Source organism: Sciurus vulgaris (genome assembly GCF_902686455.1).
Source record: "Sciurus vulgaris genome assembly, chromosome: X".
Lineage (NCBI taxonomy): Eukaryota > Metazoa > Chordata > Mammalia > Rodentia > Sciuridae > Sciurus > Sciurus vulgaris.
Window position 1 is genome coordinate 41,848,397 of NC_136471.1, and position 20,957 is coordinate 41,869,353.

General features: G+C 38.0%; 1 protein-coding gene across 2 annotated transcripts; it reads right to left on the reverse strand.

Annotated features, from left to right (window-relative positions):
- Nucleotides 1–2,542: 2,542 nt before the first annotated feature.
- On the reverse strand, nt 2,543–16,398 carry NXT2 (nuclear transport factor 2 like export factor 2). 2 transcript variants are annotated; one of them, XM_079124490.1, is made up of 5 exons: nt 16,367–16,398; nt 14,849–14,933; nt 13,806–13,892; nt 5,663–5,807; nt 2,543–4,644 (listed from the first exon to the last, which is right to left on the reverse strand). In XM_079124490.1, the coding sequence occupies exons 2-5, from the start codon at nt 14,891–14,893 to the stop codon at nt 4,463–4,465; spliced, it is 459 nt and encodes a 152-aa protein (XP_078980616.1). In that variant the 5' UTR covers nt 14,894–14,933; nt 16,367–16,398; the 3' UTR covers nt 2,543–4,462. The 2 variants fall into 2 exon arrangements, with proteins under 2 accessions (XP_078980616.1, XP_078980617.1); XM_079124491.1 differs by lacking the exon at nt 16,367–16,398 and adding an exon at nt 15,214–15,232.
- Nucleotides 16,399–20,957: the final 4,559 nt, after the last annotated feature.

A 20,957-nucleotide genomic window follows, 5' to 3' on the forward strand; every position in this document is an offset into this window, starting at 1 on the left:
AAAGAAATCATTCCACGAGGCTCTTTCAAGAGCAATGGGCCAGGGGCATGGAGTCAAAAGCGTCAGGGGAATAAGCAGCATGTTTACCACCTCTGGAACCTCAGGGCTCCAAGGTGGACCATGGTACCTGGGTTTGGAAAATGTTGCAGGTTTCTCTTGCTGAATTATTGCCCTTGAGCAAGAGAAATGGAATTAATTTATCAGTCCGCCCTTTTCTCTCAAAAATGTAGTCACAAATTGCTACTGTTGCTTCAAGGACCTGAATCTTATTTTTGTTTTTACAGTACCATAGCCAACTTTATCTATATTGATCCAAAACTTTTTGTAGAGCTGGAATAACCATTTTTTTAAATGGTCAGAGTCTTGATATATTTAAAAAAATTTTTTTTAGTTGTGAATGGACCTTTGTTTATATGTGGTGCCGAGAACTGAACCCAGTGCCTCACACATGCTAGGCAAGCACTCTACTACTGAGCTCCAACCCCAGCCCTTGGAATAATCATAAAGACAGGGGAAAGGTTTAGGATGAGTGTCTGATTGTGGACAGTAATCCCTACCAATTAATTTTACCCTAAAAGAAATAATTTGGGGAACTGAGAAAGCCAGTCACTAAGCCAAAAATATAACCATTGTATTTGTGCAACACGTGGCACTTTCCTTATCTGTTGTCTTATTTGATCCTCACAATTTCCTAGTGTAATGGCAAAACCAGACCTGGTTGTGAAATGAAATTACAAAAACGTTATGGTAAGAGTCCAGTGCCTGGGGAAGGGGTCAGTTCCCCTCCCCTCTCTCAGTCTTTCTCCAGGAAGCTTAGTTAACCATGGGTCCCTACCTCTTGCATTGTCAATAACTGCCCTGAGTCTGACTACTCCCTCCCGAAATGTAATAGATGTCTGTGAAAAGAGCTGTTTCTTCCTATCTGTTCTGTGAGCATGCTTCATGTTAGAGACCCCGCACAGGCCTTCAGCAACATAGATTAGGAATTTTTTTTTAAAAGAGGAAAAAGCCCCAATGATAGGATGGGTCTAAGATGATATCAAATAACCTACTGTGAGAAACTGGATAAGGGCTCAGAATTTGGAGTTTTTGTTTTCCTCTGAACCTGCTGGTGTAAAATAAAGTTCTCCTCTCCGAGTGCTGCTTGCTGCTTCTCCACCAGTCTGTTTACCCCAACAGTAGGCCAGAAAGGGAAAGGGAAAATATCTCCATATCAATAACTAAAGATAGGAACCCTGAGTAAGGGAATTGCCCAAGGTCACAAAGCACATAGGGGAAAAAGGACCTTAGAGTACATACCTCTTAGGGTCTGAGATCAGGATTTTGCTCCCTAGAAACCACCAAAGACTTTGTCAAACAAGAGATGTAGATATGCAGATGTCTGGGTATTTAGGGAGGGAGAAACTGACTTAAAATTTATTGAAATACAGCTTATGTAATATTGAATCATGTTCAAAAGTAGTTCTGCTGAGATGCCTTTATTCTCTGCATGAGCATCAGAAATAGGGCAGGCTCTTTTCTGTTTCTACTCCTTTCCATCATTACTCATCCTATTCCCAGATTATGCCTAAAGACTAACCTAAACATTTGCTTTATTAGCTCTGAAATTCTGATGCAAACCAATGAATGCAATGAACACAGTGCTGCCCCTTGTGGCTTTCAACAAATAGGACAAACCTGAGAGGAGAAAGACGTTTTTGACAACTTACAAGGTGGTGTTATGTCACTAACACATGGCACCATATTTTGGAAGCTGGCCCTATACCACCAAGAAAAAAATGACGGTTGAAATATGCTTGCTCAAATAAAAGTTGTAAACATCAGCTTAGGTGGTTATGGCTAGCATTTTCAAAAAATTAATAGAATATAATAGAAAATGCCAGGAATACATGACAAGCATAAGTATTTCTTTCTTGGTTTATTTATGCATTTGTATATAGGGATATGATATAAGATATATGAATTATTGTGAATCATATTAAAATTCTGAAAGCCATCTAAGGATATATGTTCCTCAGTCCCAGATTTATGCTAGACCCCAAGACTCTCCACTGGACATAATTCCAAGAAAGTCCCACATTTGTCTTTTAGTGATGTGAAAATGTGAAAAATACATGCATCTTTGAATACATGAAAATTTGATTTTAAGGGTTATTGCCTGGTTCTCATTCTTCTCAAAAAGTGTCTGTTGACATATTTTAAACATAGAATTAAATATAATAGAAACACTCTTCCTGGAACTCATCTGTATTTTGGTTTCACTGCCTCCTGAATATACATTTTGGCTACTCTCTCAAAGTTAAGATTTCTCACTTTTCACCAAAATCGTCACTAGTACCTCAAACAGGTGATCTTGGGAATGTGAACACATGCAAGAAAAGAGGAAGAATAAGGTAGTCTACAGAAAGAAAAAGTCCCAGATGTCAAACACTTTCAACATTTTGATGTTAGTTTTTAATCTGAAAAAAAACCTTACATTGTAAAGAAGTAACCAGCTGTTTGGGAGACTTAAAAACAAAAATCAAAACACCTTAAAATAAGCTTGAGAAAACTTTTCACAGGGCAAATTTTATTTTTCAAGTTATAAAAATATGAGCATGTCAAAAATAGTCTAGTCCATATAAGAGCAGTTCCAGCCATTTAAAAGTTATACAGATTTTGGAGAAAGCAATTCACAACCATTCACTTCAGTTATTGCTAGTTATATGCAGCTTTTATTTGCGACTCTTCTCCACAAGGGAAAGGGCAGTATTTGGGCATTTTGTTGCTATTAGATCTGTAGTTTAAAAAAAAAAAACAATTCAAATTAAGAATAATCGCTCAATTTGAGTAGGAAATAATGTGTAATTTTTGATCAGTACTAAAAGGTGTGGTTGAAATGTCAGTTCCACTCCCTTCTCCCATTTAATTCTATTTTGATAGTATATCAGAAATATAGTGTGTAGCTTTGGGCAAGAGTAAATGAATTGCTGGTTTTAAAATTAAGTGATAAGAAACATTAATTTTGATTGCAATGTAGAAAGAAAGCTGGCATATCTAGCTTTAAAACATTAAAAATTGCACATATTTTAAAATGTTAACCAAGAACCAGAGCTAGGATATTTTTTTTCCTCTTCAGTAGTCAAGACATAAAATTAATCAATTTGTTTTTTGAAATTTACCATGAAGATTTGTTGTTTTCTATTTTTCTCTCAAAAAAGATGATGAGATAGTCACATAACAGGAACATGTTTTAAAATAAATGTGCCCAATGCCATATGGAAGAACAAATCACAAACCAAATAATTTTAACTTTAAAGAATAGATAATAGAGTTGACAATACAACACATGGGGGCGGGAAATCACTTGTTTTTGGGGTGGGTAATACATAGAAATCTTTGGGTCTAAAGTTCACTGGAAGACTCAGAAGTTAAGGGTGTCACAAAGATATAGCAATGGCTTTGTTTCCAACTTTCCTGTTAGACCCTGTTACAGGTTAGGCTTATTGCTGACATTCTACCCCGTAAGTTCTTGAATAAACAGATACATAATGGTGATAAGTATAAGGTGAAGTGTAAAGACCTTAAAAATCATTCTTAGAACAAAAGTGATACTCATGACATTTGGCAAGGATATATATTAACTTAGTGATTTAAATCCTAAAAATAGGTTACATTTTTAGGAGGTAGTAAAGGAGTACAAAAATTTTACCATTTGGTCACTCCCCCCCTCACTTTTGGCATCAACCTTGGATATTTCTACATTTCTCATTCCCCATTCTCCCATTAAAGCTATTAGGTTCTTCTACCACTCATTACCAAAATTTCTAGACCTGGAGCTGCCAAGATATGTTTTTAAGAAGTTTTAATCCACCAAATGTACAATAATCAGGTGATAATTGAGAACAGTTTTTAACCTATCTAGTCATTAATTCACTTACAAAGTAACAACTCAAAATAAGAAAATGTAGCATGAAAATCTCTATTAAATATTCCACATGCAATTCTAATATGTGATAGTAGTTATGAACTGATAAACTATACTATATATTGCAACTGCATTACCAGTGTTAACTGAAAATAGGCATGTGTTTTACTAAAAAAATTATCCTATTAAACAACAAAAAAAATCCCACCTACTTTGAGAGAGTTATGTTGTGTTGATACCCCACAGATAGATTACAAAAGGATTCCATTTTTGTGACAGGCTGGGTTCACAGTGAGTATGTTAGTACCAAGATCATGTGTTTAACATTACTTTAAGAACGTCATTAGTGGAATGTATATAAGGTATGTAAAAAAACTAGCATTAAAGCTCTGAAGGGCAACAATTCAAATTGGCAGCTGCTAGAAAAGGTGCTGCTAGGAATAAAAAAATATTGAAGAAACTTAGTTTCAGCCCAAACTGGTTTACAGTGATTTTCTAATTAATTCACACAGACATCTGCTTCAGGAATAGAACAAAGAATAGACTTTTGCCTCTTTAACTACTAGCCCAATCTTGAAAACGGAAGCAATCACTAGCAATCTTCCACACGGTGCTATTAGGAGTGGACTGAGCAGTCAGTAGAAAGTTCTGGTTGAAGTAATGTTGTTTGTTTCCATCAAACTTCACAATTCCACTGGTCACAACAAGAACTGTAGTCTGGGACTGGGTAGCTTGCTCTTTGTCCACACACAAAAAAGAAAGAGGTCAGTTTCTGTCTCTAGGCAAATTTTCAGGCTACAATTGCTTACAATCTAAAGATGAAACTTTCGTAAACATACTTTGCCTTGAGCATAATCTTGAGCATGTACATTCAAATCCAGAAAATGAAATACTCTTCAAAAATGAAATACTCTTTTCAAAAATATTAAAATTATTTTTGATCCAGAAAGATTTGGGGGTACTTTGAAGTTTCAAAGAACTTTATATATGACCATTGCTTCCTGTATGCATTAATATTTCATTAGTTTTCTAGCAGAGCTTTATTAATATTTTACTTAAGTTATTCTTTAACAACTATAAAGGAAAAAAAATCACCCTAAACAACTACTTAAGATACTAAGGACCCCACCTAGAGGTAAATATTATAAACTCCATCAATCTACTCTGAATCAGATTCTGTCTTGCTTAAAGTCATCTTTTCACCTAAAAAAGTAGATTTTCTGTGAAATTTGAATATGCTGTAAAATACTAAAACACACATTGGAGATATGGCATATATTTTCTCTGGAAGCAGGGTGTGGTGCTGCACACCTATAATCCCAACAACTCAGAAGGATAAAGTAAGAGGATCAGAAGTTTGAGGTCAGCCTCAGCAACTTAGTGAGACCTTGCCTCAAAATAACAAATCAAAAGAGCTGGGGATGTGGCTCAATGGTAGAAGACCTCTGGGTTCAGTTCCCAGTACCAAAAAAAAAAAAAAATCTCTGGAGACACACTTCATTAACAAAAAATCATAATTAATCTCAATTTCTCATGCAACTTTCAATATGTCATAATTACAGAGTCTACCAAATCCTATTAGTGGGTCTATGGAGTGAGAAGCATGTAAGGGAAGACCAAGATGAAATTTTCATATTTAACTCGCTCAAATAAGTAAATATTTCTACCAATAAAAGTGATTTGCCCCTTTTGTTGTAAAAGCTTAGTGCCCACTAAATAAAACAAAGGAAGTACCTTGAAAGATCATGATCTTACCATGTACTGGCTGGCAATCTAACATATTGACCTGGAACTCACTAGAAGGCAACATCTCAAAAAATTTACTCAGGGCATCTAGCCCTGTAACAACATTTCCATTCCATATTAAAGTGGCCTTGTCCAAATACAGCCTGGTAAGTGCCTATAAAGAAAGAAAAGATTTAAAAGGGATTTTTTCCCCTCAGGTAAGCATTTTCTAGAAACAGATTAAAAGGTTGTACATGGCATATAAACACTTTCACAGCTCTAGTTCCACCTCTACTTCCTTTGCCCCCTTGCCACCAGAAACCAATGTGAATATAAAGTGTCAGTCTTATGAAGTTAGCCTTAAATTTTATCCTGTCATTTCTATATTATGCAATCAATACATTTTTCATATTTCCTTTTCAATCATGAGAAAATCTTGCATCCGAAAACAGCGTATAGAGCTTTGCTTTCTGTTTTAAAATGATTTAAATGATCACAAGTGCTAAGCACATGCAGTACCAAATCAGTTTTATTTTCTGTCCCTTTTTTGGGATAGTTATCAGGGATTGAACTCAGGGGCACTTGACCACTGAGTCACATCCCCAGTCCTATTTTGTATTTTATTTAGAGACAGGGTCTCACCGAGTTGCTGAGTGCCTCACTTTTGCTGAGGTTGGTGTTCGGGGCTGCTGCCCTGAGGGCCCGCAGTGGTGGTAAGCCTCACCCAAAAGATGGCGCCAAACAAAAAACAATAAGTGCCTACCATTGGCTGACAGGTTTCTTCCGAGTTTGTGCATAGCTCGTGATCAGCTCATGTCCTCAGTAACTATTACTAAGTGTCCATGAGACAAACACCTGACCCACTATATGATTGGCTAATACACCCTATAAAGCTAGCGTACACTCTCCCAGAAAGAAGGAAGAAAGAGGAAGAGCGAAGAAGTACCAAGGAAGAGGAAAAAAGAACTAAGAACCAGGCACTCGGCTCAGAGCTCTCCCATCAAAATAAAGACTTTAAAACTCCATCTGAGAGCCGTGTCTTCATTGTTCTCGCTGGACAAGACAAGTGGTGCCGAAACCTGGGACTTCCTCATCAGCAACAAACATTGTAAGTATAGCACAGTTAACAAAATTTTAAAGATAAGGAGCTGGGTTAAATAACTCCCAGGTACAAGGGGCTGGGTTAAGTAACTCCCAAGAGACTGGCCAGAAATTAGTAAAAGAAAAGATTTTGTGTTTTTGTTGATTGTCAAAAATTCATGTCTTTGGTTGCATTATATTGTTGCAGAGCATTATTGTTTTTAGCTATTTTAGTGTGGCTTAGCATTGTAGTGTGGTTAGCAATTGAAGCTTTAGAAAATGGGCAGCAAAACATCACAGATCAGAATGGAGGGTCCACTTAGAGACTTATTAAAGGCTAACGGGAACACCTCTAAAAACAAAAACAGCAAGTCTTTTCCTAAAAACAGTAGAAGAGATCGCACCGTGGTTTTCAGATGAAGGGCTATTAAATGTACCTCAGTGGGATCATTTAGGAGAAGATTTAAAAAGGAGGGGTAAAACACATCCTCTACCAGTAGGCACATGTGCAATCTGGAACTTAATTCGAGGATGTCTGGTAAATCCAAGGGCAGGATTCAGAACCATGCTCAGGGAGGGAGAAGAAATTCTAGAGGAGATAAAAGAGGAACAGTCCAAAGCGTCTGAGAATATGTCAAAAAAAGGAAGTTCCTCAGGTGAGGAAAAATTGTCAGAAGAGGAACTAGAAAGGGTTGTTAAAAATGAGGAGGAAAAAAGGGGAACTAGAAAGAGGATCTTGAGGTATGATGAAGAAAGAACTGTTGAGCCAATTATTGAGCCAACAGCACCCCCTGCTTGCAATCCATTTTTCGACCGTAAATGGGAACTAAAATGTGATTGCAAAAGAAAAACCGCAGAAAAAGAGGAAGATTGGAGAGGGAACTGGAGTTCTATGTTTCCTGTTTTTGAAGATCCAGGGTCACAACAAAGATATCATCAGCCCTTAGATTTTAAAATAGTAAAACAATTGAAAGAGGCAGTCATGTCATATGGCCCACAAGCAGCATTTACGCTGTCGTTGGTAGAATAAGTAGGGTGCATGAACTTAACACCTGATGATTGGGGAAATGTGGCTAGAGCAACATTATCAGGGGGACAATATTTAGTATGGAAGACAGCGTGGCAAGAATATTTTTCTGACACAGCTAGAAGGAATACAGTAGCAGGGAATCCACAATGGAACATAGAAATGTTAAGGAACAGGTCGATATACAGGGCAACAAGCACAATTAAATTACAATCCTGCTGTTTACATGCAGATAGCTGCTGCAGCAACTAAAGCATGGAAAACTATACAAGGAAGTGGGGATCTGCAAGGCCAATTATCTAAGGTTCTACAAGGAACCAATGAGCCATATGCAGATTTTGTAGCTAGACTACTACAAACAGCAGGATGCATTTTTGGGGATGTAGATCAAGCAATGCCTCTAATAAAACAACTAGCCTATGAGCAAGCCAATAAATGGTGCAAAGAAGCAATAAGACCCTGGAAGAACAAAGACCTCAGTACCTATATCAAAGTATGTAGAGATATAAATGAGAGTGTCATCCAGGGACAAGTTATGGATGCAGCTATTACACAAGGAATGCAAGGGCTAAACTTTAAGAGAGGAGGACCCCTAGGATCATGTTTCTACTATAAACAGCAAGGACATTTTAAGAAAAACTGTCCTCAATTAAAACAACAAGACAGATCACAGAGAAGACCTAAACCTGGGGTCTTCCCAAGGTGTAAAAAAGGAAATCATTGGCAAGTGAATGTAGATCTATGATTGATATAGATGGTAATCCTATCCCTCCTCATGGAGGTTCAGAAAATGGGGGATGGGGCCCAACCCAGGGCCCAGCACAAAAGTTTGGGGTAATTCAGAAAGTACCCAGGACATATTATCCAGTGACAGACCAAAGAGAGCAACACCAGGAAGTGCAGGACTGGACCTCTGTTCCACCACCAGAGCAATACTAATGCCAGAAATGGGAGTACAGGTCATACCTGTTGACTTTAAGGGTCCCCTACCTGAGAACACCATGGGACTATTATTAGGCAGAAGCTTCAGTGCACTCAAAACTAATGATAGTTCCAGGAGTCATAGATCAAGATTATACAGGAGAAATTAAAGTGCTTGCTTCATCACCCCAGGGCATTATTTCCATTTCTCCGGGAGACAGAATAGCACAGCTTTGTATACTACCCAGTCTTCATGGCTCATTTCCCTCACAACAACATCTTAGGGGAAATAAAGGAATGGGATCCACAGGTATCGACTTAGCTTACTTAACTATGGAATTAAAAAACAGACCTATGTTAGAATTAATTGTAAAAGGAAAAATTATAAATGGATTGTTAGACACGGGAGCAGACACAAGTATCACTGCAGAAAAAGACTGGCCAAAGGATTGGCCCACACAAAGGGCAAATCAAACATTGAGAGGATTAGGTATTGCCACAGAACCAGAAAAGAGCTCCATGTGGCTACAATGGAAAAGCCCAGAAGGTCAAGAAGGACTTTTCCAACCATATGTCTTACAGCAAATCCCAGTGACACTATGGGGTAGAGATATTTTAAATCAAATGGGGATGAGAATAACCACAGAAGGAATATACAGTGAACAAGCACAAAACATAATGAGAAAACAAGGGCACAAGTGGGGAAAGGGCTTTAACGGAACCAATATCAATTAAACAAAAAGGAGATAGGTAGGGATTGGGTTTTTCCTCGGGGCCACTGATGAAATAATTAAAATAAAATGGAACGTAGAAAAACCAATCTGGGTCCCTCAGTGGCCCCTAAATACAGAAAAACTTGAAGCGGCCCAAATATTGGTAAAGGAACAATTAGAGGCAGGGCATATAAAACCCTCAACATCACCTTGGAATACCCCCATATTCGTTATAAAAAAGAAATCAGGTAAATGGCGATTATTGCATGACCTAAGAGCCATCAATGCAGTAATGCAACCCATGGGACCAATTCAATGGGGCTTACAGTCTTATCAGCATTACCAAAGGACTGGAAATCAATAATATTAGATATAAAGGATTGTTTTTTCTCTATTGCTCTCCACCCTAATGACACAGAAAAATTTGCTTTTACGGTCCCCTCCATTAATCATGGACAACCTGATGCCAGATATGAATGGAAGGTCCTACCCCAAGGAATGGCTAATAGTCCGACCATGTGTCAAATTTACGTAAATAGTTCATTAAAACCAATCAGAAACAAATACCCAAATATAATTATATACCATTATATGGATGATATATTAATTTGCCACCCAGAACAAACAATACTAGATAAAGTATTCACTGACCTAATCAGTCATTTAAAGGCAAGAGGGCTTCATATAGCACCTGAAAAAACACAGAGACAACAAGTACAAGAATTTCTGGGTGCAAAAATAAACAGCACAATCATAACACCCCTAAAAACTACTCTTAGACTTGATCACCTCAATACTTTAAATGATTTTCAAAAATTATTAGGTGATATTAATTGGATAAGGCCTTACCTAAGATTAACAACTCAAGACTTAGGACCATTATTTGATACTTTAAGGGGAGATTCTCATCCCTCTTCGCCTAGGAAACTTACAGAGGAAGCTAGAAAAACCCTAGAAATAGTACAAAAAAGATTAAATGAGGCACAAGTCGATCGTTTAGATCTATCAGCATCTTTATTGCTTGTAGTACTTCCAAATGATTTAGTCCCTACGGGAGTCCTCTGGCAAGAAGGACCTTTAATGTGGATACATTTACCCTACTCTCCAGGAAAAACAATAGTTTCTTATCCTGAAGCAACCGCACAATTAATATTAAAGGCATTAAAATCAGCCACCATAGTATTTGGGAAAACTCCAGATAAGATAATAACCCCATATAATTCAGAACAAATTTCACACCTAAGCAATAATAACAATGACTGGGCAATTCTTATGTTCACAACTGCTGCCCAATTCAACAATCACTTCCAAAACATCCATATATACAATTTTATCTAAGAAATCCTGTGATTCAAGTGAAAATTACAAAAAGGGAACCTATAAGACAAGCTGTGGTAGTATTTACTGATGGTTCCAATAATGGTACTGGAGCATATTTTCATAAAGACAAGGTACAAACATATCTTTTTCCAAAGGCTTCCGCACAGCAAACAGAATTATTAACAATAGAACAAATATTAAAAGATTTTCATAAAGTTCCTGTAAATATTCTGTCGGATAGCCATTACACTGTTAATGCAGTCCAACAACTGGAAGATGCCTGTCTAATTAACAAGAATTCCACCATATCCAGCATACTCTTAGCATTACAAAAACTCATCTGGAGTAGAACAGAGCCATTCTACATAGGACACTTAAGAGCTCACACGGACTTGCCAGGTCCATTAACACAGGGCAATAATATAGCTGATCTAGCCACAAGGGACCCTCATGTTTTTTCTATAATAAAAGAAGCGCACAACTTCCATAGTATATTTCATGTAAATTCTAAAACCTTACAGATAAAATTCAATATAACCAAAGAACAAGCCCGAACCATTGTAAAAAACTGTAATAATTGTGTAACATACATAAATTCACCTAATAATGGCATCAATCCAAAAGGCCTACTGCCCAACCATCTATGGCAAATGGATGTAACACATATTGCAGAGTTTGGAAAACTCAAGTTTGTTCATGTAACTATTGATACCTACTCAGGAATTATATTTGCTTCATTACATAATGGAGAAAAGGTAAAAGATGTGATTTCACATTGCTTACAGGCCTTTGCAGCATGGGGAAGGCCTAAACAATATAAGACAGACAATGGGCCTGCATATACTTCTACATCATTTAAAGGTTTCTTAAGTGCCTTTAACATAGCCCATTCCGCCGGAATTCCTTATAACCCACAAGGACAAGGAATAATAGAATGCGCCAACCAGACGCTAAAGATCACCATAAATAAACAAAAAGGGGGAATAGGAGACGCTTACATGTCTCCTAAAGATAAATTAAATATAGCATTATTTACCTTAAATTTTTTAAATATGGACGATAATGGAAAAACAGCCACAGAAAGGCACCAAAATCCACTCAATTAGGATTAGAGATTATTAAAATAAACTCCACTAGAGTACGTATTGAACCCATATCAGCAGTTTTCAAATCACTTAAAAATATCTTAAGCTTTACAAAAACGTGGGCAGGCATCATGGCTCTTGGAGCATTTATGTTAATAGGATTTGTTAATAGGACAGGTTTCTTCCGAGTTTGTGCATAGCTCGTGATCAGCTCATGTCCTCAGTAACTATTACTAAGTGTCCACGAGACAAACGCCTGACCCACTATATGATTGGCTAATACACCCTATAAAGCTAGTGTACACTCTCCCAGAAAGAAGGAAGAAAGAGGAAGAGCGAAGAAGAACCAAGGAAGAGGAAAAAAGAACTAAGAACCAGGCACTCGGCTCAGAGCTCTCCCATCAAAATAAAGACTTTAAAACTCCATCTGAGAGCTGTGTCTTCATTGTTCTCGCTGGACGAGAGAGACAGGTGGCATTGAACCTCCCATTCTCTTGCCTCAGCCTCCGGAGCTACTGAGATTATAGGTGGTGCATTATGCCTGGCTTATTTTCCGACCCTTTTCTAAAGAGAATTAACAAAGTTCCAATTAGGCTCTACTGTAATTTAATCCTAGTGGTTATATCCATGAAATAATTTAATGTTTGTATGTATTAGGAAAAATTAGTTCCTTTTACTACTACTTTATTAGCATAATATTTCAAAAGAATCATGGTATTTGTAGAGCTCATAATTGAACTGATAAATGAAAAAAGGCCCCCACAAAGGAAATTCAAGTTACCTTTTTTTTTGTATCAGAGATTGAACCCAGGGTGCTTAACCACTGAGCCACATCCCCAGCTCTTTTTATTTTTAATTTTGAGACAGGGTCTCACTTAGTTGCTTATGGCCTTACTATATAGACAAGATTGGCTTTGAACTTGTGATCCTCCTGCCTCAGCCTTCAAAGTCGCTGGGATTACAGGCATTCACCACAGCACCTGGCTCAAGTTACCTCTTTGGGGTCAAGGGACACACAATTTGCTTTATTCTAAAATTTAACTTGGGTCAAAGACAACACAAGCTTTCTTTTATTGTTACTATATTTTTGAAAGCAGTGAGGCACAATAAACGTTCATGATAAGGAACAATAAACATCCACTGTCACATCCCTTCCTTAGTTCCCACATCATCAAACATCAGTGGCAGAATCATGTTTTATCTTCTGTCTTTAAAAAACATCTTAGAGATAGGGAATTAAGTGTTGCATCTGCAGGACAGGAGTTCTCTTAAAAAATAAAGGAGAGTTCTAATGCTGATGAGAGACTTAGGTAAGACTCACATGCTGAAATAATTACTTAGACAAAGAGCCCAGTGATAAATTTCAATGAAAAAGCTGAAGAAGTGAGAACTTTGACTGAAGTAGAAGCAAGTGCCAACTGTAGTTGTTAAGTCTTAAGTAGAAATCATCTCTTAATATATTAAATAAAGAGGGCAAATAAGGAAACATCCCTATAAAGTCAGATCCTTCCCCTAGTACTAATATTTCTTTCACCATGCTTGTTAAACAAAGGGACTAAGAAAACGTCACATAATTAAGTAAATATATGCTGGGCTCCACAGTGCAGTGCAGTATTGAAACTAATTTTTACTAAATACCCTATAATAAAACGTGGTCGAAAGAAATCAGCAATTCATCCAAGAACCTGGAAGTAAAGGCAAACCTAGGATATTATTCCAGATACCAAACTCCCACTACTACCACACCAATCCTTCCATAATCAACTGACTTTTAAAGAACACATCCACAGTTATTACTTGTGCAAGTCAGATAAACAGCTGGCTCAAAAAAAAAAAAAAAAAAAACAACCCTGGTGGGGCTGGGGTTGTGGCTCAGTGGTAGAGCACTTGTCTAGCATGTGTGAAGCACTGGGTTTAATCCTCAGCACCACATAAAAAATAAACAAATTAAAGGTATTGTGTCCATCTATAACTAAAAATATTTTTTAAAACCTGGTATTTTAAATAAAGAGTGGTATTACACTCACCCTTCTTCTTTTGTCCATTGTCTCATAGTAAATACTGACAAATTCCTCAGCAGCTCTACATGCCTGATCTACATAAGTTTTAAAATCCTACAAGAAAAATTACAGAAAGGTAGATTACCATCTGTCCAACCCCTCACAAACACAAAACAAACAGAAGCTGATGATTTCCACCTCTATGTAGCTTTATACACAGTCTATATTTTTCCCCATAAATTTGGACACTTTAAAGGTTAGGGCTTGAAAGATTCCAACTGTTAGAATTTTCACTATTTTTTAGGTTGTCTTTTAGGACATACTCATTTCGGTGATTTTTTTTTTTTTCACTCTTCAAGCAGAAAAAATCATAATCTTTGCTTGGCAACTAAGCAAAGGAAGACTTTCAGTATTTTATAAATCGTTCACCTTAAAATGACACAGTCTGAACCTTAAAGCTGGAGAAAGGGTTGTATTATCTCTGAATAAGCTTGGAAAATGTTGAATTCGCTTGTATGACCAATCTCAAAAGTTGCTGAATGAAAAAAACTGGTTATTGAAGTTCAAAAGAACTACTTGAGAAAGTAGACAGCTCACTTAGAAAACTTTCTCACATTGCTTAAACATTCACCACTGTTTGTGAAGAACTGTTAAATCTGATAGGCTGACAGGGGTTCCCGCAGGAGAGTGGAGGACTAAGTACCTCCTTCCTCAGTTGTTTACCAGGTCAGGTCTATTATTAGAGTTAAAAATAATGAATCGCAAGTTTCATTTCCTTTTCAGGTGCTCGAAAGTGATTCAGAACGAGGGAAAATCACAGGCGAGTGTAAGCCATGAACAACAGCCCCGAACACCCACCTTCCGTACCCCCACCTCTGGGTCTTTTCAGATACCAGAAAGGGAACGCGGGGTTTGGGGGGCGGGCAGCAGACAGTGGGTCCCGCCCCGGAGGCCAGCGGGCCAGACCCTGATTCGCCGTTTGACCACGTGACCAACTGTCGGCCCGGCTCCTTGTCCCTCCCCTCAGCAGCCCAAGCCCGCCGCGTCGAGCCGGGGCCCCCACCACTCACCACCGACATGGTCTTAGGGGAGCCCGAATACGTATGTTCCGACATTGGCGGCGTCACTGTGTCCTCACGTGTCTGTTTCACTCGGCTGCAGAACAAGCAAATATGTAGGAAAGGAGAGAAACCCGCCAAACGCACAGAATTTTCTACTCGCCCATTCTCTCCCGGAAGTAGCTCGGTCCGGTGTAAAAGCATTCCGACGTCCCAACCTTAAGCCCTATCTCACTTCAGTTCCGACCGATCCCTCCCATCTCACTCACATCCCTCTCACTTACTTACTGGCTGGATATTTTTGAGTTTAAAAGAAGGAGAAAAAAATCCACTTTGTCTCGGAACACTAAAAATTATTCCAGTTTTCAAACACGCACCGCAATCCAAGCTGAAATGAAAGGGTCTAATTAGCGGGACTTCCTTTCTCTAGGAGGTGGGGCCAAAGATCATTGAAGACCGCCATGAAAGGCTGCTAGATTCGTAACCTAGGAAAAAGGGGTGGAGCTTGAAGAAAGGCACGCATACTGCGCCTGACTGGTAAAAAACAGTTGTGGAACTTTCTGGAAGAATGGAATTCTCAACTGTAGCATTTCTGTGCTATGCTTAAAAGTACTAAGTGATTTCACTCACAGTGTCCAGTTCCTCCCTTCTGAGATGATTGTGTCTTGCAGACCACAAAAGTGAGTCTACAGTGCTGCCACAGTTACTCATTCCATTAAATAGCCTAATAGTTAAAGGCTGGGGAGTGACCACACGCAAAAATACTTTTACCTAGATTCACTTACTATTTATAGTAATTGTGAGGTAAGTGCTACTTTTATTATCCTGTTACACCTAAGATGGAGCAATTATCCTGCTCAGGGTCACAAACTAGTTGAGATTCGAGTTCAAGTAACGTAAATACCATGGCAAGCCAGGTGCGGTGGCACACGCCTGTAGTTCCAGGGCTGGGGAGGCTGAGGCAGGAGGATCGCGAGTTCAAAGCCAGCCTCAGCAACTCAGCGAGGCACTAAGGAACTCAGCAAGACCCTCTCTCCAAATAAAATATAAAAAAGGGCTGGGGAGGTGGCTCAGTGGTTAAGTGTCCCTGGGTTCCATGCCTGGTACAGGTAATAATACCAAGGTAAACTGTCACTCCTCAGCCATTACTTAAAACTTCACTTGGGCTGGGGTTGTGGCTCGGTGGCAGAGCGCTTGCCTAGCACAAGTGAAGCACTGGGTTCGATTCTCAGCACCACATATTTTTAAAAAAATCAATAAAAAAGGTCTATCAACATCTAAAAAACTTAAAAAAAAAAACAAAACACTTAAAGTCACCCGTGACTCCCAGAGCTATCAAATCAGATACCTCCAGTAGTCTCACTATGAATAGCTTTTTTGTGGATCCTCACAGTAATAGTGGCTCCTTCCACAGTATCTTTCTCTGTTTCCCTGGGGTCAATCTCCTCTATATTTTCTCATATTTCTATTTTTTTAGTCTTTTCTTACTCCCGTTAGTATTCGTCTAACGGCTACTGCTGCTTCACTTACCTTTTTTCCTCCCCTGCAGGCTTCTAAGTGATGTCACATCCTGGCGACCCGCATTAAAAAAAAAAAAAAACTCCCTCCCACGTGATCTCAACTGATACTCATATGCTAATGAGCAAGAGCAACCAATCCCCAGCCCTGACCTCTAATCTGACGTCCAATTACATATATGGGATTTTACTGAACAGAAACACCAGAATGCACTACTGGCTTCTTAACCTCATAAGTCCAAAACTTAAACTCATTATTTTCTAGACTTTTTAGCCTTCTGTACTCTCTCAGTCATCAGTGCCTGAATTCTTGGGATCTTTTGTAATTCTGTTCCATTTCCACATCATCATCATTCATTCAACAAATATTTATTAAGCATTTACTCTGTGCCAGGCTTTGTGAAAGGCTCTGAATATTGAGTGGTGAACAAAATATATGTCTTCCATACCCTTTTGAAACTCAAAGTGTGATTGGGAGTGCCAGACAGCACATATTAATGAATTACAAAGGAATTCCAAGAAACTAATTTGGAGTAAATTGGCTAGTTCTGCCTTTTTGCTAAAGCAACGTATCCTCCTCCCCTATCTCCCCTCTCTCCCCCACTATACAATTAACAAGTACATAATTCTTATCTTGACGAAATTGCATAGCTATCTCCTTCTATACAAACTTTGACTTTAGTCACTCTATTCCCCACATTCCCCAGAATTCTCCCATCTTAAAGACATACCTTTTTTCAGATTCAATTTATTTTTCCAAAGTTCTCTCCCAAATTCAACAACACTAGCAATTAACTACTGTTCTTTGTCAAAAATGACTTCTGTTTACTCTGCACTGGTAATGGTTTTTCTTGATTGAGAAATAGTGTTTTATCACATCTCTACCTTTTGGCTAAGATCAAGCGTAGTTAGACATGGAGTTTATAATATTTTCATATAATTCCCGCAACCCCCAGAGACGTAGACATTATTATCCAAAAACTTAAACTGAAGTTTAAATAAATTAAATAAATTGGCCAAGATGAAACAGCTAATGGATCTGAGATTTCAATCCCAAACTGATTCCACACACACTGGTATTTATGCATTTGTCTCTACTTTTCTTAGTTTGGAATGTTTGTTGTCTCCATTGCAACCTGTCTTTCAGGGATCCAGGAAGTTATAGTCTTCTCTCTGAAGCATTCCTCATTTCATGTACCCCGAAACCAGCAACTTGGACTCTCTTACAGCTTTCAGGGTGGCTCTTGGTATGGGCAATAGTGTCAAGGAATAGGGGAGTTCTAGGAGTATCAGAACTGAGTTGAATGTGGAAGGAGGACTCAGAGTGTTGCACTGGAATTTTGCACAGAAATATGGGCTGCAATGTGCTAATTGCTACATTGATGTAATACAAGGATGGGAGGCTGGATAAACTGATAATATAGAAACAAATGTTGGATTTTAATCCTCAGAGTAGTGAATTTAAACCACATGAAAACAATGTTGGGTATGTGTGGGTTGGGGAGGACAAAAGAGAACCAAGCAGTCTCAGAATTCTTAACAGAGTTACTCTTCACTAGATAACTGCATATATTAAAAGTAGGGAGAGTTAATAGGAAGGGTATGTAAGGACTATTTTTGAAACACAGAATGACATTTTTTGTTAGGCACATTGTTATCACCAGTCTGGATTCAGATCCTAACAGTGACGCTGACTAACTCTGTGACCTTGGCCAAATTACATAGCCTGATTTATGATTCAGTCTTTCAATCTGTAAAATTGATATTAGTATATACTTCATAACAATGTGAAAATCAAATGAGCCACTGACTGTCATACAGTCTCTATTCACAGTAGCCAAGATATGGAAACAACCTAGGGGTCCATCACTGATGAATGGATAAAGAAAATCACACACACACACACACACACACACACACACTCTCTCACACACGTATTATTCAGCCTTTAAAAAGGAGACCTTACCATTCGCCAAACTGAAGGACATTTAGCTAAGTGTAATAAGCCAGAAACAGAAAGGAAAATTGTATGAGTTCCCATGTTGAATCCAAAAAAGTCCAATATACAGAAAGAGTAAAAGAGGGGCAGTTTGGGGAAGTTAATGGGGAGCAGAAGATCAGAGGATACAAAGTAGGAAATATGTGGGATAAACAAATCTAGAGATCTAAGGTACAACATTGAGAATATAGTTAATAGTAGTATATTATATTCAGGATTTTTGCTAAATAAGTAGATTATAGCTGCTCTACCCACAAGGGGGGGAATGGGCAACCAGGTGAGATGATGAATATGTTAATTTGATTGATTATAGTAACTGTTTTACTACATGCATGTCTCATGATATCATGTTGCATACCTTAAATATACACAATAAAACTTATTTTAAAAAGAAATTATTATAGTCTGCCTTCTATTTTTTATGTATTGATATTTTGTACTTGATTTTAAGTTCTTGGGCGAAAACATTATGTGTTTTTCACATACTGAACTCTTACCCAAAGCACAGATGCAGAGTAAAAACCTCACACAAAGGGTAAGGAATTGATACTGAGTGACCAAATAAAATCTCCTCTTTCTTTTAGCTTGCCTATATCTTCATTCTGAATCCATTCTGAAGGATGGGAAGGTGTGAATTAATTTCCTATAAAGGGAACTTTTTCTTCCTGTGACATAAAAGTGAGAGCATAATCCATTTTCACCTCATTACATTTCAATTGCCTCCTCTATGGGGCATTCACAAGTCTTGTCTTCAAGGAAGAACAATTCTTTCAACTCCCTGCTGGAAACTTTTTCTTCAAGTAATTATTTTCAGAAACAAAACATAATGAGGCTCTATTGGTTGATCTCTCAGGGTTTGGGACGTCCCAGGAAGACTCTGGCTCATCAAGTCCACAAATTTCTTAGAATAGTATGATTTTGATTGTCAAGACATCATAATGAAAGGCTCCAGCAGAGACGTACGTTTAATTAACATCAAGAGAAACTAAAATCTGCAAATTTCCTTGTTTTATTTGGCTCTAGCTCTGAAGTCTTCTTCATACTAAACACCTATTTGTTCTTGTATTCTCTCTCCCATCTTGGCCCAAACTTTTTCTTGCTTCCATGAACTCAATCAAAACAAAACCAAACCAAACAGCAAGTAACCTTCCCACCTCTCAAGAGAAAGAAAATGTCATGAGCTTAATGTAGCAACTCAGTTTTTCTCTCTTACCTTTAAGTATACTTTTTCTGATATTAGAATAAATTTATCATTAGTTAGTATTTGCCAAATTTTTTCTGTCATATCATATTCAATGTTTTTGAGTGTCTATGTTGTTGTGCTATCTTTCATAAATTGCACACAGTTTGTTAGGAAATGGGAATTGGGGCGTGACTTTGGGGTATATATTTTGTATCTGGAGAGTTGAGACCCTCTCTCTTTCTCTTTGCTTCCTGATGTGAGCTGCTTCCCTCTGCCACTCTCTCCTGCCATGGTGTTCAGCCTCACCTCGAGCTCTAAGGAATGGAGCCGGCCTGCTATGGACTAAGACCTCTGAAACTGTCAGCCCTCAAATAAAACTTTCCTCCTCTATAGTTGTGCTGGTCAGATCATTTAGTCACAGCAGCAAAAAAGCCGACTAATACATCGTTGGAGTTTTTTTATTTTATTGTTCTGGGCCTGGCGACCTTCCTTCCTTAAAAGTGATGGATATTTTATGTATAGTAATGTTCACCATGTTTGTGATGGATTCATTGATGAATTTTATCAAAGTGTATACCCATGTAGCCACTAACACATCAAAAATGTTATTCTACTGCTCCAGAAATCTCCTTCCTCTCTTATCCCAGTAAATATCCCCCATATATTGTTTATTATTTTAAACATTTTGAACATTACAACACATTATTAACTGTTGTCACCTTGTTGTACAAGAGGCTTTTTTCATTCAACATTAATGTAAGATTCATCCATGTTGTTACATAGTTAAATTCTTTTCCATTGCTGTGAGGTATGTGTTTATATAAATATGCACCAGTTTATTTGGCTATTCTTTCATTGATTGGCTTTGGCATAAAGATTTTCAGTTTGGGGTTGTCATAGATAAAGATACTACAAATATAAATGAATATTTTTTTCTTTTTTTGGTACTGAGGATTGAACACCAGCACACTTGACCACTGAGCCACATCCCTAGTCCCATTTTGTTTTTATGTAGACACAGGGTCTCACTGAGTTGCTTAGGGCCTCACTTTTGCTCATGCTAGCTTTGAACTTGTGATTTTCTTGCCTCAACCTCCCGAGCCACTGGGATTAGAGGTGTACACCTCTGTGCGTGGCTACTATTCCTTTTTTCAATTTTTTTATTAAAATGTTTTTTTATTTTTACAGACACATATTGATTCATTGTACACAAATGGGGTACAGCTTTTCTTTTTTTTATTGTAAGCAAATGGGATACATGTTCTTTCTGTTTGTACATGGAATAGAGGCATACCATGTATATAATCATAAATTTACATAGGATATTGTTGTTTGATTCATTCTGTTATTTTTTCCTTCCCCCCACCCCTCCCCCTCCTCTTTTCCCTCTATACAGTCCCTCCTTCCTCCATTCTTGTCCCC